Source organism: Stegostoma tigrinum, chromosome 4 (genome assembly GCF_030684315.1).
Source record: "Stegostoma tigrinum isolate sSteTig4 chromosome 4, sSteTig4.hap1, whole genome shotgun sequence".
NCBI lineage: Eukaryota > Metazoa > Chordata > Chondrichthyes > Orectolobiformes > Stegostomatidae > Stegostoma > Stegostoma tigrinum.
Window position 1 is genome coordinate 132093138 of NC_081357.1, and position 22188 is coordinate 132115325.

General features: G+C 43.3%; 2 protein-coding genes across 5 annotated transcripts in view; one reads left to right on the forward strand and one right to left on the reverse strand.

The window, feature by feature from the left end:
- LOC125452665 (trifunctional enzyme subunit alpha, mitochondrial-like) overlaps positions 1 to 4869 on the reverse strand; it is a 117877-nt gene extending 113008 nt beyond the window's left edge. For both annotated transcript variants that reach the window (XM_059645684.1, XM_048531328.2), the window contains exon 1: positions 4735 to 4869. In XM_059645684.1, coding sequence (XP_059501667.1) covers positions 4735 to 4801 — 67 coding nt within the window. In that variant the 5' untranslated portion in view covers positions 4802 to 4869. The remainder of the gene's footprint in view (positions 1 to 4734) is intronic.
- Positions 4870 to 5011: 142 nt separating this feature from the next.
- hadhb (hydroxyacyl-CoA dehydrogenase trifunctional multienzyme complex subunit beta) overlaps positions 5012 to 22188 on the forward strand; it is a 61058-nt gene continuing 43881 nt past the window's right edge. The window contains exons 1-6 of one of the 3 annotated variants that reach the window (XM_048531818.2): positions 5012 to 5223; positions 7092 to 7175; positions 9932 to 9973; positions 10095 to 10191; positions 14726 to 14770; positions 14876 to 14975. In XM_048531818.2, the coding sequence (XP_048387775.2) occupies positions 7109 to 7175; positions 9932 to 9973; positions 10095 to 10191; positions 14726 to 14770; positions 14876 to 14975 (351 nt within the window). In that variant the 5' untranslated portion in view covers positions 5012 to 5223; positions 7092 to 7108. Of the gene's footprint in view, positions 5224 to 5505; positions 5595 to 5670; positions 5903 to 7091; positions 7176 to 9931; positions 9974 to 10094; positions 10192 to 14725; positions 14771 to 14875; positions 14976 to 22188 lie in introns of those variants that run through there. The other 2 variants (XM_048531819.2, XM_048531820.2) reach the window with 2 other exon arrangements.

Genomic DNA, 22188 nt, shown 5'->3' on the forward strand with positions numbered 1-22188 from the left:
TAATGGAAACTGCAGATGCTGGAGAATCCAAGATAGCAAAGTGTGGGGCTGGATGAACACAGCAGGCCAAGCAGCATCTCAGGAGCACAAAAGCTGATGTTTCGGGCCTCGGCCCTTCATCAGAGAAAAAATGTACACGATATTCTAAAAGTGGACTCACCAATGACCTGTACTGCTGCAAAATGACATTTTGATGAAGGGTCTAGGCCCAAAACATCAGCTTTTGTGCTCCCAAGATGTGGCTTGGCCTGCTGTGTTCATCCAGCTCCACACCTTGTTATCTTATAATAGTAAAATATATTGCTTGACTGAGACATGGTAAATAGAATGAGAGGGGATAAGTGCAGCATAAACATCAGAGTCAATACAGTGTGGAGGGAGGAAACACAGTAAGTCACTCTGCTCCAGAGGAGCAGGAAAGTTGATGTTTTGGTTCAGGACCCATCATCAGCACTGAGGAGGGGGAAGGGAGCCGGGAAAAAGAGAGAGAGGAGGGGTGGGGCTGGGGTAAGATAGTCAGGATGTTGACAGATGGATGTGGGTAGTGGGGATGGTCAGTGAGGAGGGTGGGGCTGACAAGTGGAAAAGAAGATGGACAGGTTGTGTCATGTCAAGGATGCAGGGATGAGAGGGAGGGTGAATATGGGATGCGGCCAGAGGAGTGGGGAAATTTTGAAACTGGTGAATTCTATGTTCAGGCCATGGGGCTGCAAGCTCCCGAAGCAGAATATGAGGTGTTGCTCTTCCAGTTTGCATGTGGGAAGGGAAGTTAAAATGGTTGGCAACCGGAAGGTGTTACTGATTATAGCATACAGAGCGCAGATGCTCCATGAATTGGTCCCAGAATCTGTGCTTGGTCTCAATGATGTAGAGGAGGCCACACAGGGAGCAATGGTACAGTAGACCAGGTTGGAGGACGTACAGGTGAACTCAGGTCCGATTTGGAAAATATGTCTTGGGCATTGGATGGAGGCAAGTTGGGAGGTTTAGGGGCGGGTGCAGCACCTCCTATGGTTCCAGGAAAAGATGCCAGGTGTGGTGCGGTTGATGAGAAGTGTGGAGTGCACAAGGGGATCACCAAGTGAGTGGTCTCTACGAAAGGCAGACATGGGTGGGGAGGGAAATATCTCTGACGTTGATCAGAGCATTTGATTCAGTAAACGGTGTGGATTGTTCTCCAAAGATTGATGTCTGAGTAACTTCTTCACATTTCTGCATCTGCTGCATAACGTTGACTTCAACTGACTTGAGTTAGGTTCTGAAACAAATGCCATCAAAATCCAAAATGCCAAGAAGGCTATGTGGCTGCTTTTGCACGATGTGCCATCTACCAGACTGCAGTGAGTAAGTTCTAAGATCAAATGTCCTCTGGTGTGAGCAAATGCCACTGGAGACGAAAACTTACCTCTTTTGCCACTGTGCCAAAATTAAACTGCGCAGCACAGACATACAGGACCAACAATATACAGCTGAATATAGTGTTGCTGCTCACTCTGCACCAGACTCGCAAACCACTCATCTTGTCAATTCTGTATAGCAGAGACTCAGTCAAACTTGAATCTGTTTCTCTCTCAATAGGTGCTGTCAGATGGCTCGTTTCTCTCGTACTTCTGTTTTTCATTCAGATGGCCAACATCTGCCTTTTTATCCTAAGGACTCAGGCTTAGTCAATCAAACATTGCACTTTCTAAAAATGAAAGAATCTCAATATTTTGTTCAATCACTGAGCAGGTTCAAGACAGAAATCTATAGGTTTCTGGAGAATAATGACATACAGGATTATGCTAGAAAACAGCATTAAAAGAGATGCTCAGCCACACTCTAGAATGGCGAGGTATGTTCAAAGGGCCAAACAGCCTACTTCCTTTGCGATCATCCCTCATCAAAGGGGAGACTGATGTAGAGACCCAACACTGGATCAGCTGCACCAGTTCAGCCTTCTACAAACTATGGCAGACAGCTGTTGGCAACAAAGATCTCCCCAAGTCAGAGGTTCAATGCACAGTGCGGTTGTCACAATACTTGCGTACTTCAGTGCATCCTAGATCATGCATCAACAACACATAAGCGACCAAAGTAAAACGCTGGAGAAACTGAGCAGAAAGAGTTAAATTGGACTAGAAATGGTAACTTCTCTCTCCAAAGATGCTACTAGACCTAGAGTTCCCCCAGTGCTTGGTTTTTAATCTCAAATCTTGAGCATTTTCAGTAATTTCCACCTACATGAGCAATACATAATATCAAAAGAGAAATTCTATCAGGAATGCCTCCACTATATGCTGTATTCACTTGAGAAATCAATCAACAAATATCAGTGTCCTACTTGAAACAGTCTGCTAAAACTCATTGAAAAATTGGAGCAGACAGCATGTTTGGATGACTGAAAAGTGACTTCATCAGCAGGTCCTGCTTTCTCAGTTCTTAGTTGGATAGTGTTGCAGCCAGGACAAAAGGAATGCCACAATTTACTCAAATTTTTCCTCAAATTTGGCAACACTCCAATTAATGAATGAGAGGAGCTTGCCACTAATCATTCAAAATGGCAAAAACTTGTCCATCAAGCTGCATCATGGCAGAACAGCTGTACTGAAGAGGGGAAACAGTGGAAGAATTCCTGCATTTCCAATGCCAATACTTCATGGAGCATCCTGTCCTATATGCTCAAAGATCTTCAGGTTGAGTTTGGCCTGTACAGTCCACTAAGACAAAACAGAAACTCAGGGCCACAGAAGAAATCATCCTGAAATCCAGGGTCAGCCAAGTGTAGAGGGGATGTGATAATGGGAACTGCAGATGTTGGAGAATTCAAGATAACAAAGTATGGAGCCAGATGAACACAGCAGGCCAAGCAGCATCTCAGGAGCACAAAAGCTGACGTTTTGGGCCTCGACCCTTCACCAGAGAGGGGGATGGGGAGAGGGAACTGGAATAAATAGGGAGAGATGGGGAGGCAGACCGAAGATGGATAGAAAAGAAGATCGGTAGAGAGGGGATAGGTCAGTGCAGGCAAGACGGACAGGTCAAGGAAGTGGGATGAGGTGGTAGGTAGGAAGGAAATGGAGGTGCGGCTTGAGGTGGGAGGAAGAGATGGGTGAGAGGAAGAACAGGTCAAGGAAGTGGAGACAGGCTGGCCTGGTTTTGGATTGCAGTGGGGGGAGGGAAAGAACTGGGCTGGTTTTGGGATGCAGTGGGGGAAGGGGAGATTTTGAAGCTTGTGAAGTCCACATTGGTACCATACGGCTGCAGGGTTAGCAAGCAGAATATGAGTTGCTGTTCCTGCAACCTTCGGGTGGCATCATTGTGACACTGCAGGAGGCCCATGATGGACATGTCATCTGAAGAATGGGAGGGGGAGTTAAAATGGTTTGCAACTGGGAAGTGCAGTTGTTTGTTGCAAACCGAGCAGAGGTTTTCTGCAAAGCGGTCCCCAAGCCTCCGCTTGGTTTCCCCAATCTAGAGGTAGCCACACTGGGTACAATGGATACAATATACCACATTGACAGATGTGCAGGTGAACATCAGCTTGATATGGAAGGTCATCTTGGGGCCTGGGATAGGGGTGAGGGAGGGGGTATGGGGGCAAATCTAGCACTTCCTGCGGTTGCAGGGGAAGGTGCCGGGTGTGGTGGGGTGGGAGGGGAGTGTGGAGCGGACAAGGGAGTCGTGGAGAGAGTGATCTCTCCGGAAGGCAGAGAAGGGTGGGGATGGAAAAATAGCTTGGATGGTGGGGACGTAGAGGGGATGGCTGTTACTCTTTCCAAACATGGGTATAATATACAAATGAACCAGGCCAGTCTTTCATTTCATATCTAATTTATAGAGAATGCATATCAAAAATTTGTTTTTTGTTCTTGACTAAATATGTTGCTGGAAAAGCTCAGCACGTTTGGCAGCATCTGCAGAAAAGAAAACAGTTAACGTTTCGGGTCTGGTGACACTTCCTCAGAAGAGGTTATTTATTCATGTTGTGCCTCATTTGAGGAGCAGTGTTTGAATCCAGAACTTTCTGACTCGAATGTTGGTATTGACTAAAGCAACCTAACAATTAAACTAGTAATCAGGTGACACTAAAACGTGTACATTTCATCTAGTGTGTAAATTAGTTCAGCAAAGACAGGGTTCCTAAGCAAATATTCATCCCCTACTTCGAGCCATCTGTCTGCTTAGCACCAAGCACACCTTCACCAAATCGAACACCAGAGATTAAACCAAAACAAGACTCATTCCTTGGAGACAGGTATCATTAATAAATTCCAAAGGCCTGAGGATCGAAATTTTAACTGATCTATCTCGACAGATGTTGCCGTATCCATTAAGTCTTTCCAGCAGCTTGTTTTTAGTACGCGAGAAATATTTGTTTTTAAAACTGATAACAATCAGGTTCCTTCTGATTGAAAATACCGAGCGCTTTTTTAAAAAAATTTGAGGGTTTACCGTACGGATGTAATTTAGCCATATAGATTATTAAATGGTATGTGCGTGGAAGCGCATTTCTAATCCAGGCTCATAGCAAACAGTGCAATCCTACTGTTCACTACCCAGACGACATTAAATGAATTAAATGACACAAAGTAGACACCACCAGCAATGAACGGCCTATTTCTAGAAATTACCAACTTTGGTCACGAACTCACTCTGATTAGGCCGAATATTTGTCAGGACAGAATAAAGTTACTTAGCTACCACCACTGAAACTTTTAAATTCACATGAAGAAATATTTCACAACGAAGTACCTGAATAACAAAACTTTCTAAACAACGAGAACAGCTTCATTTTGCCGTACGCCCGAGTCGCCGCCATTTCTATTTCCAGCTCCAGCTCGGGTCAGAGAGCCCCGCCAAACCACGCCCCCGGACCCGCCTATCACTCCGCCGCCGTCCTGAGACCCGCCCATTGGGTAAACAGCCACTCTTTGAAGAAGGTTCCCGACCCAAAACGCCAAGCTTTCCTACTCTGACATTGCTGGGCCTGTTGTGTTAATCCAGCCCCAGACTGTGTTATCCCCGCCCGTCTCTAACTCGCTCCCGCCCCCGGACCTGCCTATCTTCGTCAGGCCCCGTCCTCAGACCCGCCCATCTCCTCCATTTCCCCACTTCCGCTATTGGGTGAACCGCCCCTCTCCCTGAGCAAAACAACCTGCCGCCGGCGACAAAACCCAACTCGTTCTATCGCCTACAACTCCAGAAACTGATTTCGTGCATTGATCGGCTTTACGGTTACAGGTAGTGTTTATTCAGATGTGGGTGAAATGTTGCCATCAACATTTTTAGGTTCTACTGGGCTTCAGCTTCCTCATCTGGAGTATGGAGAGAAAGAGAGAGATGGGGCCCAGAATCCGGGGTGAGAGAGAGAGAGTGGGAGGGAGGGCGACAGAGTCCGGGCAGGGGAGACAGAGGGCCCGGAGGGCGTGGGTGGGGGAGAGGGACAGGGAGAAGGCTAAGGCCCAGAGTGCAGTCGGGGGGCGGGGGCGGGCGCGAGAGAGGGGAGGCCCAGAGTGCGGGAGTTGGTTGTGGAAATCCCTTCTCTAAAACAGTGCGATGAGTTGTTGATGCAGAAGCTGTATGTAGACCGAGAGCGGGGCCGGCTGAGTTCGGTGAGGGAGGGAAAGGTTTTCCATCCCCGACGTGCAGGGCCGGGCCGTGAAGCGACGCTGCACATTTCAGTCTGTTAAACTTTCCTTGTTGCGTCAGATTACTGGCCTTGCCGCTGCGACTGTTGAACTGGGCCTGAAAGGTGCCTATGAGCAGCGGTATCTACACTGATAGTTTCATTGGGAGTCTTATAACAGAACTACAGCTCTGTTAATCAATTGTATTGCGCTCAAATTTTTCGCCCAGGACTTTGAAAATCGATTATATGTAGTAACTTCCCCCCCACCCCTTTTTGATCAGTAGGGCAGTGGTAAGTACGTCCTAATGCGTTACATTATTGATCTCACCGAAGAATATCCGAATTACGAGCCTACGCAGCTTTGACCCTTTGCATGGGCTCCGACCGTTTCTTATTTAGTTATATTTGTCAGTCATCGGTTGATTTTTTTTGTCATGTTTTCTATTTTAACGTTCTTTGCAAATGGTAAACCTTCTGCCTGAATGTCATTGTACAGGCTATTCCAATGTAACAAGAGTAACTGAGTACTTTAAAGTCTGATCGTTATGTGTCAGGCTGTCAATTTTTCCAGCGACTGGAAATTTCGAGTTGTTTTCCACTTTGTTTTCATTTAATGTAAATGTTGTGCTCCGTAGCTTCTTTTATGTAATAGGATATTGCATGACCAATGTTAAATGTTTTCACTCATGAGGTGACCGTTACAAAACTGACTTTGCAACTGCTAAGGTGCTTGATAATCTTAGACAATTTTGCCACATATTTTAAAAAATGTCAAGTGCTGGTTTACTTTCCCAATACATTTTTAATTATTTAGGTGGTTAACTAACTTTATAATGTGTTAATAATGTGTTTTATGTAATGCATATTCATCATGTAACTCTTCCTAACAGTTTGGTTATGTGTTGATAATGCATCATGGTTGCAGCATGATTAAAAACATGTGGTCAATCTCAAAAGTGTGAGGTTAATTGATGTTCCAACTGGGAATCCCCAATTTGCACAACACTGGGTGGGGGTAGTCTGTATTGGCATTCCTGTGAAGATGAAATGTCTCGGGATTTTAAAGCTGCGACATTGAAATGTTTACCAAGCAATGTAGGAATGGCAATCCTTGTCTCCTTTAATGTCATGTTATGTGCCCAGGCTGAAAAGAAGTAGTGCTGGAAGTCACCGGATCAGGTAACATCTGTGGCGAGAGAGCAAACCTGTGTTTCGAATCTAACAGTTCTGATGAACAGTCATCGAGACTTGAAAATTAGCTTGCTGTCTCACCATGGATACTGACTGCCTTACTGTGGTTTCCATTATTTCTTTAGTCTTCAGTCCAAATTCCAATATTTACAATAACTTGATCCGATCCTATGTCATGTATCCAGGAATTGACTTGGGCATTTTGCTCAAATTGTTCCTGGTGGGGAAAAATAGACTTCTTTAGATTATTGAGTACTTTGCCCTGATCATACTTGCTTTCTTTCATTAGAAATTAACCTTTTAATCATGGCTTCCATGTTGGGTCGTACGTTCAGAAATATCCCAATCAGTGTGGCGTGCGCAGCAAAGTTAAGTAAGTATGTGAACAATACTATTTTGCAATATATTCATTTCCAAAACAACAGTTCTTAATGAGATTTAACTGCCAGTTTCTGCTGATATCTTTTCTTGGGCACCAAGATCCTACCATCACTGATTTTGTTAACCAGATGACTACATCTCTTGCTAAAATTCCATGCTAAGGAGTTTAGAACGGGGAGAATAGTAGGGGTAGTGCCATGCTTGTCTGTGCTCCTATTTTAGGTATGAAAGGAAAATGTGAACGATAATCTAATTTTCCATCCAAAATGCGGAGGCTTGATTAAAAAGCCTAAAAGTAATTCCAAAAATTGACATTTTGGGGAAAAATATATTCAAAAGTGAATAAACCATTTTGGATCAGGATCACTGCAAGATTCTCCCATTTTATATAAACACTTTACAAATGAGCCTATTTCTATCTTAATAAATAAGAGTATTACAGCACAGAAAGAGGCCCTTGAGCCCATCTTGTCCAATTGGATCCTCAAGCATCTATCTACTCGAATTCTGTTTTGTTTTACTTGCCAGGAGCTGGGTTGAGGCCTTGTATTATACTTCGTTCAGGAATCCTTATTGTTGCACTATCTGATTTAGTCAACGATGGCACCGCCTGGAGCATTAATATATGAAACCACTGAGCAAGAGAATGTAGGCTCACCTTAACTCACTCAAGAGTTCCCAATCGCTATGCTGAAAGGGAGGCTTTAGATGCTTTGCTGGTGGAGAGCATAGAGAGGGTCAAGTGATCCCCTTTTTGCAGACATGATTAAAATGTGAGAATAGGTTCCCCCACCCCCCACTACCACTGCTTCCGTAAAGTCAAACTGTTGTGCTATGTGGGGAAAAAAAGGAGATATATTACATTATGTAATGTGTATTCTGTATCAACTATTTCGCGTCTCGCGATAGAGTTTTTATGTAATTTTGTGACTTGTTATGTCAGTTATTATCAGTTGAGGAAAACCATTGCAAAGATGTGGCAATCTTATTAATGCTTCTTTTGATATTAATGTTTATTAGTCTGAAAAATCAAAAATGATCAGAATCCTAAGTTCTGAGGATGTTAAGTGTGTAATATAAAGGTTACCTGTTTTTTTCAGTGATTTACAACTGCAACAATGTTTACTACAATGAGATTTAAATACTTATATTTAGAAATTTCCTCTGAATAAATTGTGAAAAGCGGTGGCATGGTGGCTCAGTGGTTAGCACTGCTGTCTGACAGTGCCAGGGACCCAGGTTTGGTTCCAGCCTCAGGTGACTGTGTGGAGTTTACACATTGTTCCAGTGTCTGCATGGGTTTCTTCCTGGTGCTCAAGTTTCCTCCCACAGTCAAAAACGTGCAGGCTAGGTGGATTGGCCATGCTGAATTGCCCATAGTGTCCAGGGATGTGCAGATGAGTTGGGTTACAGGAGATGGGTCTGGGTGGGATGCTCCAAGGGTCAGTGTGGACTTGTTGGGTCGAATGGCCTGTGGGATTCTATAAAAACTGAAGCCATCGTCTTCATTCCCCACTCCAAATTCCATTTCCTCTCTCTGAATTGTGTTCTTTTCTTGGTAAAAGTGAGACCAAATGAAACTGTTCATAATCTTGCTGTTTCATTTTACCTAAAAATAAGCACCAACCACATAGCCACATCCACACGAAGGGCCAACTAGTAGCACTTATGTAACCATGCCTGAGTTTGCTCTTATCCCTGCTCATCTGCTGAAAGCCTCATTCATGGTTTCTTTACTGTAATTTTGACTCTGACAATGCATATTTGGGTGGTCTCCTGTAATCTACCATCCAAAAGCTTGAGGGTATCTAAATTGTTGTCCTCAAACTTGACAAGTACTGACCACCCTTCACCTGTATACTCACTGACCTACGCTGCCTCTTGCTTAAGCTGCACCTTAATTTTAAGATTCCCACCACGATATGGCAGTGTTCCATCTAAGCTGTATGGTTGTGCAACAATCCATGAAGAGCTATACACTTAATTATCGCTGCTGTGCTCATCTTTGTAGCAAAATGGAGTTTACTGCCAGCCGATTGTATGATCAAAATGCAGGCAAACTCCCCATACCAAGAAATTACAGATGTAGTACAAACCTGTCATGATTAATTGGGTCACATCAGTTAACAAAATCCATTGGTTCACTTCCTGGATCCTGAAGTTGTGTTAACACTTGTCTTTTCTGTGGCCCACTTGTTGGTCATTCCGCATGCCGCTTCCCTTGATTACCTTTCTCCCTCCTGGCTTCCTCCCTCTCAGTGCCCCTATCCTGAGACCATGTGGGATGGAGAGAAGGGAAAAAGACAGGTGAGCGAATTGGGATTGGAAGCAGCATGTCAGCAAATTTTGTGGGAAAGTTGAGGTGAGACAGAGTGACCAGGAGTCTTAGGAAGAAGGGGCTAGTTCGATGTCAGAACGCTGAGAAATAACATGAAAGTGTTAATAAGAGGATTTTAGGGCCAATTAATAGTTAAATTAACCAATCTGGTTATTTTGCTGCAAAATGTATTGTGAGATTATTCAAGTAAAATTGATACAAAAGCATTTGATCTATTAAAAACAAGGGTATTTCTTGGTAGTTGGTGGAAAATTTCAGATTCCCAGCCCTAATCAAATAATAAATGCCAAGATTCTTGAGGCTATTTTGTTAGACTTTTTTAAATCGTGCAGTTGAATATAAGGTTCTGATGTTTGCGAAGAGACAATTAAGATGTGTGGTTATTGATGCTGTTGTTCTTTTGAAACTAGATGCACGTTTGTTGAGTTCAGTATCTCATCCTCTGCCTCAAGGTACAGTGCTTTCAGAACAATTTTCCTCATAACTGGCATACATTTACTTGTTAACTTGATATTTCACTCTTAAAAGTTTTAGTAACATAAGTTTATGTTGGCTTAAAATTCTGTCCAACAGTGCAGTCAACCACTAAGAAAACTCTAGCAAAACCAGGGATAAGAAATATTGTCCTCGTTGAAGGCGTTCGAACACCATTCTTAATGTCCGGTACTACGTAAGTAATGAAGACTTATGTGATTTAACTCCACACATTATGCTTGCGGCCAAATTACCTTTCAGAATGGAGGTACAAGGTGAGCAGACCTCCATTCAAAGATTTACAGCCCCATTCCTACATGCTGCATTTTTTTTTGTCAGCATTCAACAACGTTACTGATAGTGAGCTTGTGTGCAACACTTCCAACCTAGTCAACTCCATTGGAGGGATGGGCAATTCAGATCGCCATGCAATTTTGATGGAGCTGGGCCAGCTCCTGCAGAATGTATGGTTCATGGCTCACTAGAGGAATCAAGAACTAGGGGAGCTCTTCAGTCTGGTGCTCGGTAACTTTAAAAGATTTTCAGATGGTATGTCGTATAAAGAAGGGTCCCAACCTGAAATGTCAACTTTCTTGCTCTGCTGCTGCCTGGCCTGCTATGTTCCTCCAGCTCCACACTGTGTTATCTCTGACTCCAGCATCCACAGTTCTTACTATCTTTGGATGGTGTGTGGCTTTTTAAAAAATATTTGAGTACTTATTTAATGCTTTTGTGTAGGTTTAAGCATGTTTTCAATACAGTAATTGATGAAAGGACTCTACCTCAATTACAGTTGCCTTCTGACCAGTCCACCTTGACATTTGCTCAACTTGTCTTATCTTTGGCCTGTCGCTGTTTATGTACATAGAACATTACAGCACAGTACAGGCCCTAAAGGGGCCCTAAACATCCAGTTTCTCCAGGATGGAGGTGTGAAACAAAACCAGAAACTGCTGGAAAATCTCAGCAGGTCTGGCAGCATCAATGGAGAGAAATCAGTCAATATTTCAGGTCCAGTGACCCTTCTTCTCTGATAGTAATGAAGTAAAGGATGTTCTTTATTACAGAAGATAGGGTGGGAGGAGGGGGTGAGAGTAAACAGTATGCAGAGATAGAACCCAAAGAGAAAGAAACAGACAAAGAGAGTGGTTAAAGTTGCTAATGGAGACTATTAGTGTTTGACAATGGGTAATTTGCAGTAGCAGCCCATGTGATGACATGGCCTACTTTATGAGGGCAGAGGAAAGCATGGGGAACGGTGCTCAAGACCTTAAACTGTTGAACTCGATATTAATTCCAGAAGGCTGCAGAGTTCGCAAGCACAAAATGAGCCGCTATTCTTCTAACTTGTGCTGAGCTTCACTGGAGCACTGCAGCAATCCTGAGACAGCTGTTGGCCAAGGAACATGGTAGTGTGTTGAGGTGGCAAGCAGGTGTTTTTTTTGTGAACAGAATGTAGTTGGTCTGCAAAGCAGTCACCCAGCCTACCCTTTGTTTCCCCAATGTTTCCCACAAGACCACATTGTGATCAGTGAATGCAGTAGACGAGATTGAGTGAAGTGCAGGTAAAACACCACTTCACTTAGAAGATGTGTTTGAGGTTTTCAGTCGTTAGAAGTGAGGAAGTAAACGGGCAGGTGTTAGACCTTCTGCAGCTGCAGGGGAATGTGAAGTGAGGCTTTGGGAACGTGCTGCAACGGAAGAGGAGTGGCCCAGTGGGAATGGTCCCTGCAGGTGGCTGATAATGGAGGGAAGAGGAATATGTGTTTGATGGTGGCATCCTGCTGGAGGTGATGGAAAGGGCAGCTAATGATCCTCTGGATGTGGACGTTGGTGGGATTGTAGGTGAGGACTAGGAGACCCTGTCACTGTTGTGGGAGGAAAGAGAGGGGCTGAAGGCTGAAGCTGGGAAAATGAGGTGGACCCAGCTGAGGAGCTAGTCAATTATACTGTTGCGAAATCCTCGGTTGAGGAAGAAAGCCCCCGCACCTCGAATACATTACAGTGAAATGCCAACCCAAATATCTGTCACACGAGTTCACCTTCACCATCCTGACAGCAATTTACATACCGCCCCATGTGGATAAGAAGAGTGTTTTGGATGAAATTTACACAGCTACAAATGCTATGAAGGTGAAATTCACCAAGATAGTATTCATCTTGACTGCTAACTTCAACCAATCCAACCTTGGGTGTTGCCAAAATACCACCAACACATCTGTCTCACGAGAAGATAAAAAGTCCAGGGCCTCTGCTGCGCATCCATCAAAGAAGCCCATCACTCCATTTCCTATCAACACTTGGGAAAATCAGATCACGATGCTGTGTTCCCCTCCCAGCTTACAAGCAGTAGCTGAAACAGGAGGACCCTTCTCATAAACTCGTACACTGCTCATCTGAGGCAGTGGAATGGCTTCTTCAGGAGTGCTTGGAATCCGAGGACTGCTCCATGTTCAAGACCTCAGCACCATACACCACCATTGCCATGGACTTTGTTAGTAAGTGCATGGAGAACTGCGTGCCAAATGAGCCAATCTGGGTGTTCTCAAGCTGGAAATCTCGGATGAACCAGAAAATCCACTGCCGACTGAAGACCAGGCATGTAGCGTTCAAGTCGAACAGCCCAAACCTGTACAGAAAATGCAGATATGACCTCCTCAAAGCCATCGGAGGTGCCAAAAGGCATTACTGGACCGAGTTAGATGCCCAGCTCACCCATATGGACACCTGCCTGTGGCAAGGCTTACACAACATAGTGGGTTACAAAACAAAGCACAGCAAGATTTGTGAACAAAAACACACTTCCTTGGATGTAGTCAGTGCATTCTGTGCTCAGTTTGAGCAGAATGCCAGTGGTGCAGCATCACCTCCAACAGCTGAGAATGCATTTGTTCCATTCATCATTGCTGCAGACATCAGATCAGTCTTCCTGAGAGTCAGTCCAAGGAAGGCGACAGGCCAGGACAGAGTCCCCAGCTGTTCATTTAGTTTCTGTGTGGACTAGCTGGCAGAAGTATTCGCTGACATCTTGAACCTCCCCTTTCTATAAGCCAAAGTCCGTACCTTCTTCAAGAAGACCACCGTCATTCTAGTACCAAGGAAAGAACATGCAACGTGTCTTAATGACTACCGCCCAGGGGCTCTGAACTGCATAATCATGAACTGCTTTGAGAGGCTGACCATGGCCCACAACAACTCTAGCCTCCTAGCCTGTCGCAATCTCCTGCAATTTACCTCCAATGAAACAGGTCTGCAGCAGATTATAGTTCCCTAGCCCTACACTCATCCTTGGAACATCTGGCTAGCCAGGTGACCTGCGTTAGACTCCTAGTCATCGACTACAGCTTTACCTTCAACACCATAATCCACTCAAGAAAGAACTCAAAACTTCAAGACCTAGATTTCACTTCTGCAGTCTGATCCTCAGCTTTCTGATCCATAGACCGCAATCAGTGCAGATCGACAACTGCACCATCTCCATGATAAGCCTCAATACTGGAGCCACCCAAGGCTGCTTTCTCAGTCCCCTACTGTACTCTCCCGTACATGCACAACTGTGTAGCAAAAGTTTGAATGAATATCACCTACAAGTTTGCTGATGACAGCACCATGGTAGGATGGATATCAAACAACAATGAATCAGAATATAGGAAGGTGATAGAGGACTTGGTTTCTTGGTGCAATGATAATAACCCCTCTCTCAATGTTGGCAAAACAAATCATTGACTTCAGAGAGAAAGGAGGACGTGCCCCATCGACATCGGTGCTGAAGTGGAGTGGATCAAGAGCATTAAGTTCCTGGGAATGATTATGCCCAACAATCTTTGCTGATCTTCCCATGTAGATGTGATGGTCAAGAAGGCACAACAATGCCTCCTCTTCCTCAGGCAGCTTAAGAAATTAACCATGTCCAACAGAGCCCTCACCAACTTCTATGGGTGCACCACAGAAAACATACTATCAGGGTCCATACACCCTCGTACGGCAACTGCTCTGCCCAGGACAGTTAGAAACTACACCAGGTTGTGTGCAGAGCCCAGGCCATCACTGAAAGTATCCTTCCATCCATGCACCTCATTTACACTTCACATTACTACGGGAATGCTGCTCACATCAAATGTCCATCCCACCCCATTAATGCTCTCTTGCAACCTTTCCCATCAGGCAGAATGTATTGAAGTTTGCACACACGTACCAACAGGTTCAAGAGCTGCTTCTCCCCTGCAGTTATTCAATTGATGAATGGACTCTATAATAAGTTATAATGTTGATCTTGCTTTGCGAACCTCCTGTGCAGTTGTAACGTGTATGCCTTACTCTGTGTTTAAGCACCATGTGATCTGTATGACCCTGTTTGCTATGATCTGCCAAACAAAACGTTTCACTATTCTTAGGTACATGTAACCACAGTAAATCAAGCAAATCAAGGTGGACATTTTCAGTGCTATTTCCATGTATTTATATATACAAACGTAACCGTAACAATCAACGCCATTGAGTACAGTGAGAATAGGATTACTGGAATGAAGAAAATTAATATAAGGAGAAAGATCTTTCAGTTTTTTGGAGCTGAAGAAAAACCTGTTTTTGGCTAGCAGACATGTTGAATTTTCAAATCATGAATAGTTCAGTGCTGTGAGTAATTCTGTTTCACATCAGAATGGATGTTTAATATGACTTATTTAAAAACCTTATTGTATGTTGATAATGTGGAGTATCTTATCTCATAGATATGCCGATTTGATGCCACATGACTTGGCCAGAACAGCTTTGCAGTAAGTAGATGATCAAATTTGGAATTCTTGTATTTACAGTCATTTTTTTTCCATTTCAGAACGTTAGTTTCATTTTGGAAACTGAACATGTCTTTATTTATACAGGGGTCTACTTGCAAGGACCAATGTTCCAAAAGCAGATGTTGACTACATAGTGTTTGGTTCTGTCATTCAGGAAGTCAAAACAAGCAATGTTGCTAGAGAGGTATGAGCCAGAATGCATTTGAAAAGCTACCTAACATTTATTGTGCAAAATAAGATTTCATAGTAAATGGTTTAACATAACAGCATAGATAGAGGATTAGTTAAGGAACAAGAAAGAAACAGGCACAAATGGATCATTTTTCTAATCGCCAGTTTGTGATCAGTGCTGGGACTTCAAATATTTACCCTTCATATTAGTGACTTGAATGAGGGAACCAAATATCAGTTTACTAAACTTGTTGACACAAGGATGGGTAGGAAAGTAAATTGAGAACATAGAGTCAGCAAAATAGTAAGTTGAGTGAGTAGGCGAAAATTGCTAAATGGAGTACAATAGAACAAAATGTGAACTTGTTTGCTTTGAAAAAAGAAACCCGAAGTAGGGGAAGATGACTCCCAAATGACAGCTTCTATGCTGTAAATTGAGTAGTATAGTTAATATATCGTTGCTCAGCTGCAGTGATAATTTGATATAAAGTGCATGGGTAGATGATGGCCTAGTGGTATTATCATTAGACTATGAGTCCAGAGACCCTGGTAATGTTCTGGTACCTGGGTCCAAACCTGCCATGGCAGATGGTGAAACTTGAATACAATAAATGTCTGGAGTTAGGAGTGTGTAGGTAGTTCTGCTATAAGGCATGTTTCATTTAACATGTATTGCCTGTGACGCGATTAATCAATAGTGAATGTTGTTTGGATAATGCAAGCTTTCTGCTCTACAGGCATAGCAATTTGCTCTAGCAATTTCCCTATCATGATTTTGGATGGCAATTTTCTATAGCACAAGGTCACGCAAGAATGCAACTATCGTATTATAGGAGAACTACCTGTAATGATGTCAATGAAACCATTGCCAATTGTCAGGAAAAGCCCATCTGGTTCATTATGTCCTTTTTAGGGAATAAAACTGCCATCCTTAGCTGTGTTATGGGCCAGACCAGATCCCCTCAAAATACATTAAGAAGATAACCGAGACAGTAACTACTTATTTTAAAGGCAAGTTTCGTCAAATTATCAGATTTAAAACAAAACAGTTTATTCATCCACTATAGTTTAAAGTACAACAAAAGAGAAACAAGTTGGAATAACCTAATTCCATTGTAAAACTTAACAAAACAATAGATTATTAACTACTATTAATTAACTGTTCCAGTATAGTAGCAATACATAAACACATCCTTGGTGAAGGGCAAGTTCTGAAGAATAGATTGTCTCACATGCAATTCTCACAGCCAAGGAACAAAACACCAAGAGAAAACTCTGTGGGTAGCAGGAAGAGATGTACTGCAGCTTTCAAACCCTGTTGAGACTCCAGCAACAACAACTACTACTGAAAGACTAAACTCAAAATCCTGGTTCTGTTAGAGCTTGACTACACCTGTTCAGGCAGCTTCTATTGTTAGGACTTTAGAAAATAAAATACCAAAGCCCCTCAAGCTGTTGATTTTACCAATTTTCAATAGATCATTGTCCATCCTTGCTTTAAAGCCTCTCTTCAAAATGAAAGGACAAAGTATACCTGAAAGCAATACTATCGCCATACCTGGTCTGGTCTACAGGGTGTCTTTAGACCCACAGTAATATCGTTGGCACTTAGCCTCCCCATGGGCAGTTAGGGATAGGCAGAATATATGTTGTATAGAATAGAACCCCTACAGTGTGAAAACAGGCCAATTGGGCTAACAAGTCCTCACTGACTCTCTGAAGAACATCCCACCTGGACTTATCTTTCCGACCTTATCCCTGTAACCCTGCATTTCCAATGGCTAATGCACCTAATTTGCACATACTTGGACACTATGGGCAATTTAACATGGCCAATCCACCGAATCTGCACATCATTAGACTGTGGGAGGAAACTAGAGCACTCAGCAGAAAACCACACAGACAGGCGGAGAATGTGCAAACTCCGCACACAGTTGCCCAAGTTTGGAATTGAATTTGGGTCCCTGGTGCTGTGAGGCAGCAATGCTAACCACTGTGCCGCTCAGTGACACCCATGCCTCATGAATGAATTTTCTTAAAGTTCCTTAGAATGCCGAAATAATGTGTCTTAATTGTAAATTTTTGAGAAGTTTCTCTGAGTGTACCAGGTTCTCTGAATCAAATATAACTCCAGTAGTGCAAAGAATTCCCCACAAAATGAATGTTACGTGGACTGAGCTAACTCCAGTTGACACCTTGTTTTGAACAAATTCTGGGCAAATTTTGCCATTTTGTAATGGTTCCAAATAAAAATCCCAAAATCCTATATCTCTTAATTGAGGCTTCCCTTAATTAGTCATGGCACCCCCTAAGTTGGTTCTGACAAGGTTAATTTAGAAATGATCCATTCCCTTCATGGATATCTTTCTCTCAGATCCAAATGAACTTATGTTTCAAACCAAGTATTGGTGGAATGAAAGCCGACAAGTGATCGAAGCTTTGTTGGGGGGGATTCCTTTGGGAACAGTGACCTGAATGCTATAAGTTTTAATTTGCTTATGGATAAGGATATGAGTAGTCCTTGGGTGAAAGTACTAAACTGGGGAAAGATTAACTACGACAATCTTTAGGCAGGAAATGGGGAACAACACTTGCTGTGGCTGTTGGAAGGTAAAACCTCATCTGTCATGTGGAATAATTTAAAGACTAGTTGAGTGAGCACCATGGTCAGCACAGACCAGTTTGAGTTGAAGGGCCTGCTTCCATACTGGGTTACTCTATGATTCTATGAGTCTGTGATTACACTATAGGACTAGCAGGTTCCTATGAAAATGAAGGATGTGGATGGAAAGATTTGGGAACCTTGGATGACAAGAGAAATTGAGAGCTTAATTAGAAAGAGAAAAGTTTATGAAACTGAGGACAGACACAGCCCTTGAGGAAGCTAAAGAAAACAGGTAAGATAATCAAGGAGTTGAGGTTAAAAATGGCCATGAAATAACCTTGGCAAACAGGATTAAGGAAAATCCCAAGTCGCTTTATGCATTATCGAAAGGGTAGGCCCACTAAAGTCCAAAGGAGGAAATTTATGCGTGAAACTGGAGGATGTGGGTGAGATTGTTACTGAATGCTTTGTATCAGTATTCACAACAGAGAAAGACATGGTGCATAGTGAACCTATAAAGGAGTTTGGTGATAGTCTAGGGCATGTGGATGTAAGAAAAATGAGGTGCTAGGTGTTCTGAAAAGCATTTAGGGTAGTCAAGTCATCGGTATCTGATGGGATTTGGGTGGGTCTGGGGATGGGAGAGCAAACACAAAATTTCTGGGGCCTTTGATGGAATCTTTGTATCCTCTTCAGTCACAGAACAAATCCCAATGTTGCTTCTTTGTTTGAGAAGGGCAACAGGGATAATCCAGGATATAATAGGCCAGTGAGCCTCTCAATACTGATAGGAAAATTATTGAGGAAGCATCTCAGGGGTAGGATTTATGCACAGTTCGAAAAATACATACGTACCAGTGACAGGCAGCATGGCTTTATGTGGGGAGGTTAAGTTTCAGAAACTTAATTGAGTTTTTTGAGCAAGTGACAAAGATGATTGAAGGGCAGAACAGTAGATGTTGTCTGCATGGACTTCAATAAGGGTTTTGACAAGGTCCCTTATTGCAAGCTGATGTGAAAGGTCAGGTCATATGGGATTTTTGGTGAGCTGATTAGATGGATACAGAACTGTTTTTTTTCAGAATGGAAATCTGTGACCAGTGGAGTCCTGCAGGGATCAGTGTAATATAAATGTAGATGATTTAAAATATACATGATTTGGATGAGGATGTAGGCAGCCTGATAACTAAGTTTGTGGCCAACACACAGATTGGGGGAGCTGCAGATATTGAGGGGGATTTCCAGAGGATATAGAAGGATATGGATAGTCTGGGGACTTGGCCAGAGATGTAGCAGATGGAATTTAATCAGAGCAAAAGTAAGGTGGTACATCTTGTAAGGTCTAATTCAGGAAGGAAGTAAATTGTAAATGGCAGATCCCTTAAATGTATGAATATTGGGAGGGGATATAGGCCTGCAGATCCACAGTTCCCTTAAAGTGACAATACAAGCAGATAAGGTGGTGAAGAAGGTATATGGCATGTTTGCCTTCATGGGTCAGGGCATTGCATTTTAAAAATTGGCAAGTTGTGTTGCAGCTATATGGAACTTTAGGCCACGTTTGAAATGTTGCACTCAGTTCCACTTGGCACACTGCCAGAAGGCTGTAGAGACTTGGAGAGGTAAAGAAAACATTTACCAGGATGATGCCTAGTTTGGAGAGTATTAGCTACAAGGAGACATTGGACAAACAGTTTTCACTTGAACATGAGAAGCTGAGGGGGCAACCTGATAGAGGTTTAAAAATTGAGAGGCATGGATAGTTGGAGTTTTTTTTTCTCGGTAGAAATTTCAATTACTCAGGAAAGCTAAAGGAAATACCCGGGGAAAGTTTTTCTTACACAGAGGGTGAAAATGCTTGGGATGCACTGCCAGAGGAGGAGGTAGAAGCAGATGCAATAGCAACTTTTAAGAGGCATCTTGACAGATACTTGAGAGGGTAGATATTCAGAGTGTCGAGGAAAAATGTTTTCAGTTTAGAGAGGTGTCTTGTTTCAGTGCAGGCTTAGTAGGCCAAATGCCCTGCTGCTATGCTGTGCTGTACATTTCTTTGTTCATTCCAAGTTGTTCTTAAAAGGAAACAAGTCAGCCAGACTTTGCTGAAATGACAAAAGTGTGAGTTTATTAAGTACTAAATGCAAAAAAGAAATAGTAACGCATCTAATGTAAACCCAGATCAGTTGTAAGATGTGAGTCCGAAATCCAAGTTTTTCTCAAAAAAGATATACAGGTCAGTCTGCTAATTGCTCATGAAGGGCCGGTATGAAGAGGTGATGTTATGAAACAGCACCAGTAACATTGACATTTGTTCAGTTAATTTAGAAAGTCTTGGTTTTGTAGTTTGATTGAAATTCCTTTGTCCTCATTCCTTTTGGACTAGATTGCGCGTGTGTGCACGCACGTGCCTGTTTAGAACATAGAACATTACAGCACAGTACAGGCCCTTCGGCCCTGGATGTTGGACCGACCTGTCATACCGACCTCAAGCTCATCTAACCTACACTATTCCATGTACGTCCATATGCTTGTCCAATGGCGACTTAAATGTACCTAAAGTTGGCAAATCTACTACCGTTGCAGGCAAAGCATTCCATTCCCTTACTACTCTGAGTAAAGAAACTACCTCTGACATCTGTCCTATATCTTTCACCCCCCAATTTAAAGCTATGCCCCCTCGTGCTCGCTGTCACTATCCTAGGAAAAAGGCTCTCCCTATCCACCCTATCTAACCCTCTGATTATTTTATATGTTTCAATTAAGTCACCTCTCAACCTTCTTCTCTGTAACGGAAACAGCCTCAAGTCCCTCAGCCTTTCCTCGTAAGACCTTCCCTCCATACCAGGCAACATCCTCGTAAATCTCCTCTGCACCCTTTCCAAAGTTTCCACATCCTTCTTATAATGCAGTGACCAGAACGGTACACAATACTCCAGGTGCGGCCGCACCAGAGTTTTGTACAGCTTCACCATAACCTCTTGGTTCCAGAACTTGATCCCTCTATTAATAAAATCTAAAATACTGTATGCCTTCTTAACAGCCCTGTCAACCTGGGTGGCAACGTTCAAGGATCTGTGTACATGGACACCGAGATATCTCTGCTCATCTACACTACCAAGAATCTTACCATTAGCCCAGTACTTTGCCTTCCGGTTACTCCTACCAAAGTGCATCACCTCACACCTGTTTGCCTTTAACTCCATTTGCCACCTCTCAGCCCAGCTCTGCAGCTTATCTATGTCTCTCTGCAACCTACAGCATTCTTCCTCACTATCCACAACTCCACCGACCTTAGTGTCGTCTGCAAATTTACTAACCCATCCTTCTACGCCCTCATCCAGGTCATTTATAAAAATGACAAACAGCAGTGTACCCAACACCGACCCTTGTGGTACACCACTAGTAACTGGTCTCCAGGATGAACATTTCCCATCAACTACCACCCTCTGTCTTCTTTCAGCAAGCCAATTTCATATCCAAACTGCTCTATCTCCCACAATCCCATTCCTCCGCATTTTGTACAATAGCCTATTGTGGGGAACCTTATCGAATGCCTTGCTAAAACCCATATACACCACATCAACCGGTTTACTCTCATCTACCTGTTTGATCACCTTCTCAAAGAACTCAATAAGGTTTGCGAGGCACGACCTTCCCTTCTCAAAACCGTGCTGACTATCCCTAATCAATTTATTCTTTTCTAGATGATTATAAATCCCCCATCCCTTATAACCTTTTCCAACACTTTACCAACAACTGAGGTAAGGCTCACTGGTCTATAATTACCACGGTTGTCTCTACTCCCCTTCTTGAACAGGGGAACCACACTTGCTATCCTCCAGTCATCTGGCACTATTCCTGTAGACAATGACGAGTTAAAGATCAATGCCAAAGGGTCGGCAATCTCCTCCCTGGCTTCCCAGCGGATCCTAGGATAAATCCCGTCTGGCCCAGGGGACTTATCTATCTTCACCCTCTAGGATTTCTAATATCTCTTCCTTGTGAACCTCAATCCCACCCAGTCTAGTAGCCTGTATCTCGGTCTTTGCGTCTGTTGGCTTTCTCCTTTGTTTTCACAGCAGTGCGAGAAGGTTTAAATGGCTGCCTCAGAGCTATGATCCTCCCAGTACTCTCGTCTATACCCGAGGATGATTGGACAAGGAACACGTTATGGACGAACAGAGTTGTTGTTTCTGGTTTGTTGCCTGTGCCACGTGCTAGTGAGGCGAGGAATAGGGAGAGAGAGGAGTTGAATACATGGCTACAGGGATGGTGCAGGAGGCAGGGTTTTGGATTCTTGGATAATTGGGGCTCTTTCTGGGATAGGTGTTACCTCTACAAGCTGAATGGTCTTCACCTGAACCAGAGGGGTACCAATATCCTTGGGGGGAAATTCGCTAAGGCTATTCGGGTGGGTAAAAACTAATTCAGCAGGGGGATGGGAACGAAAATTGTAGTTCGAGTATAGAGAAGGTTAAGAGTAGGGAAGCCCAAAATCAAGTTTGAGGGATGCAAGATGGCACCGGCAAGCAAGAAGTTGGTTTGAAGTGTGTCGACTTTGATGCTAGGAGCATCTGGAATAAGGTGGGTGAACTTGCAGCTTGGGTTGGTACGTGGGACTTTG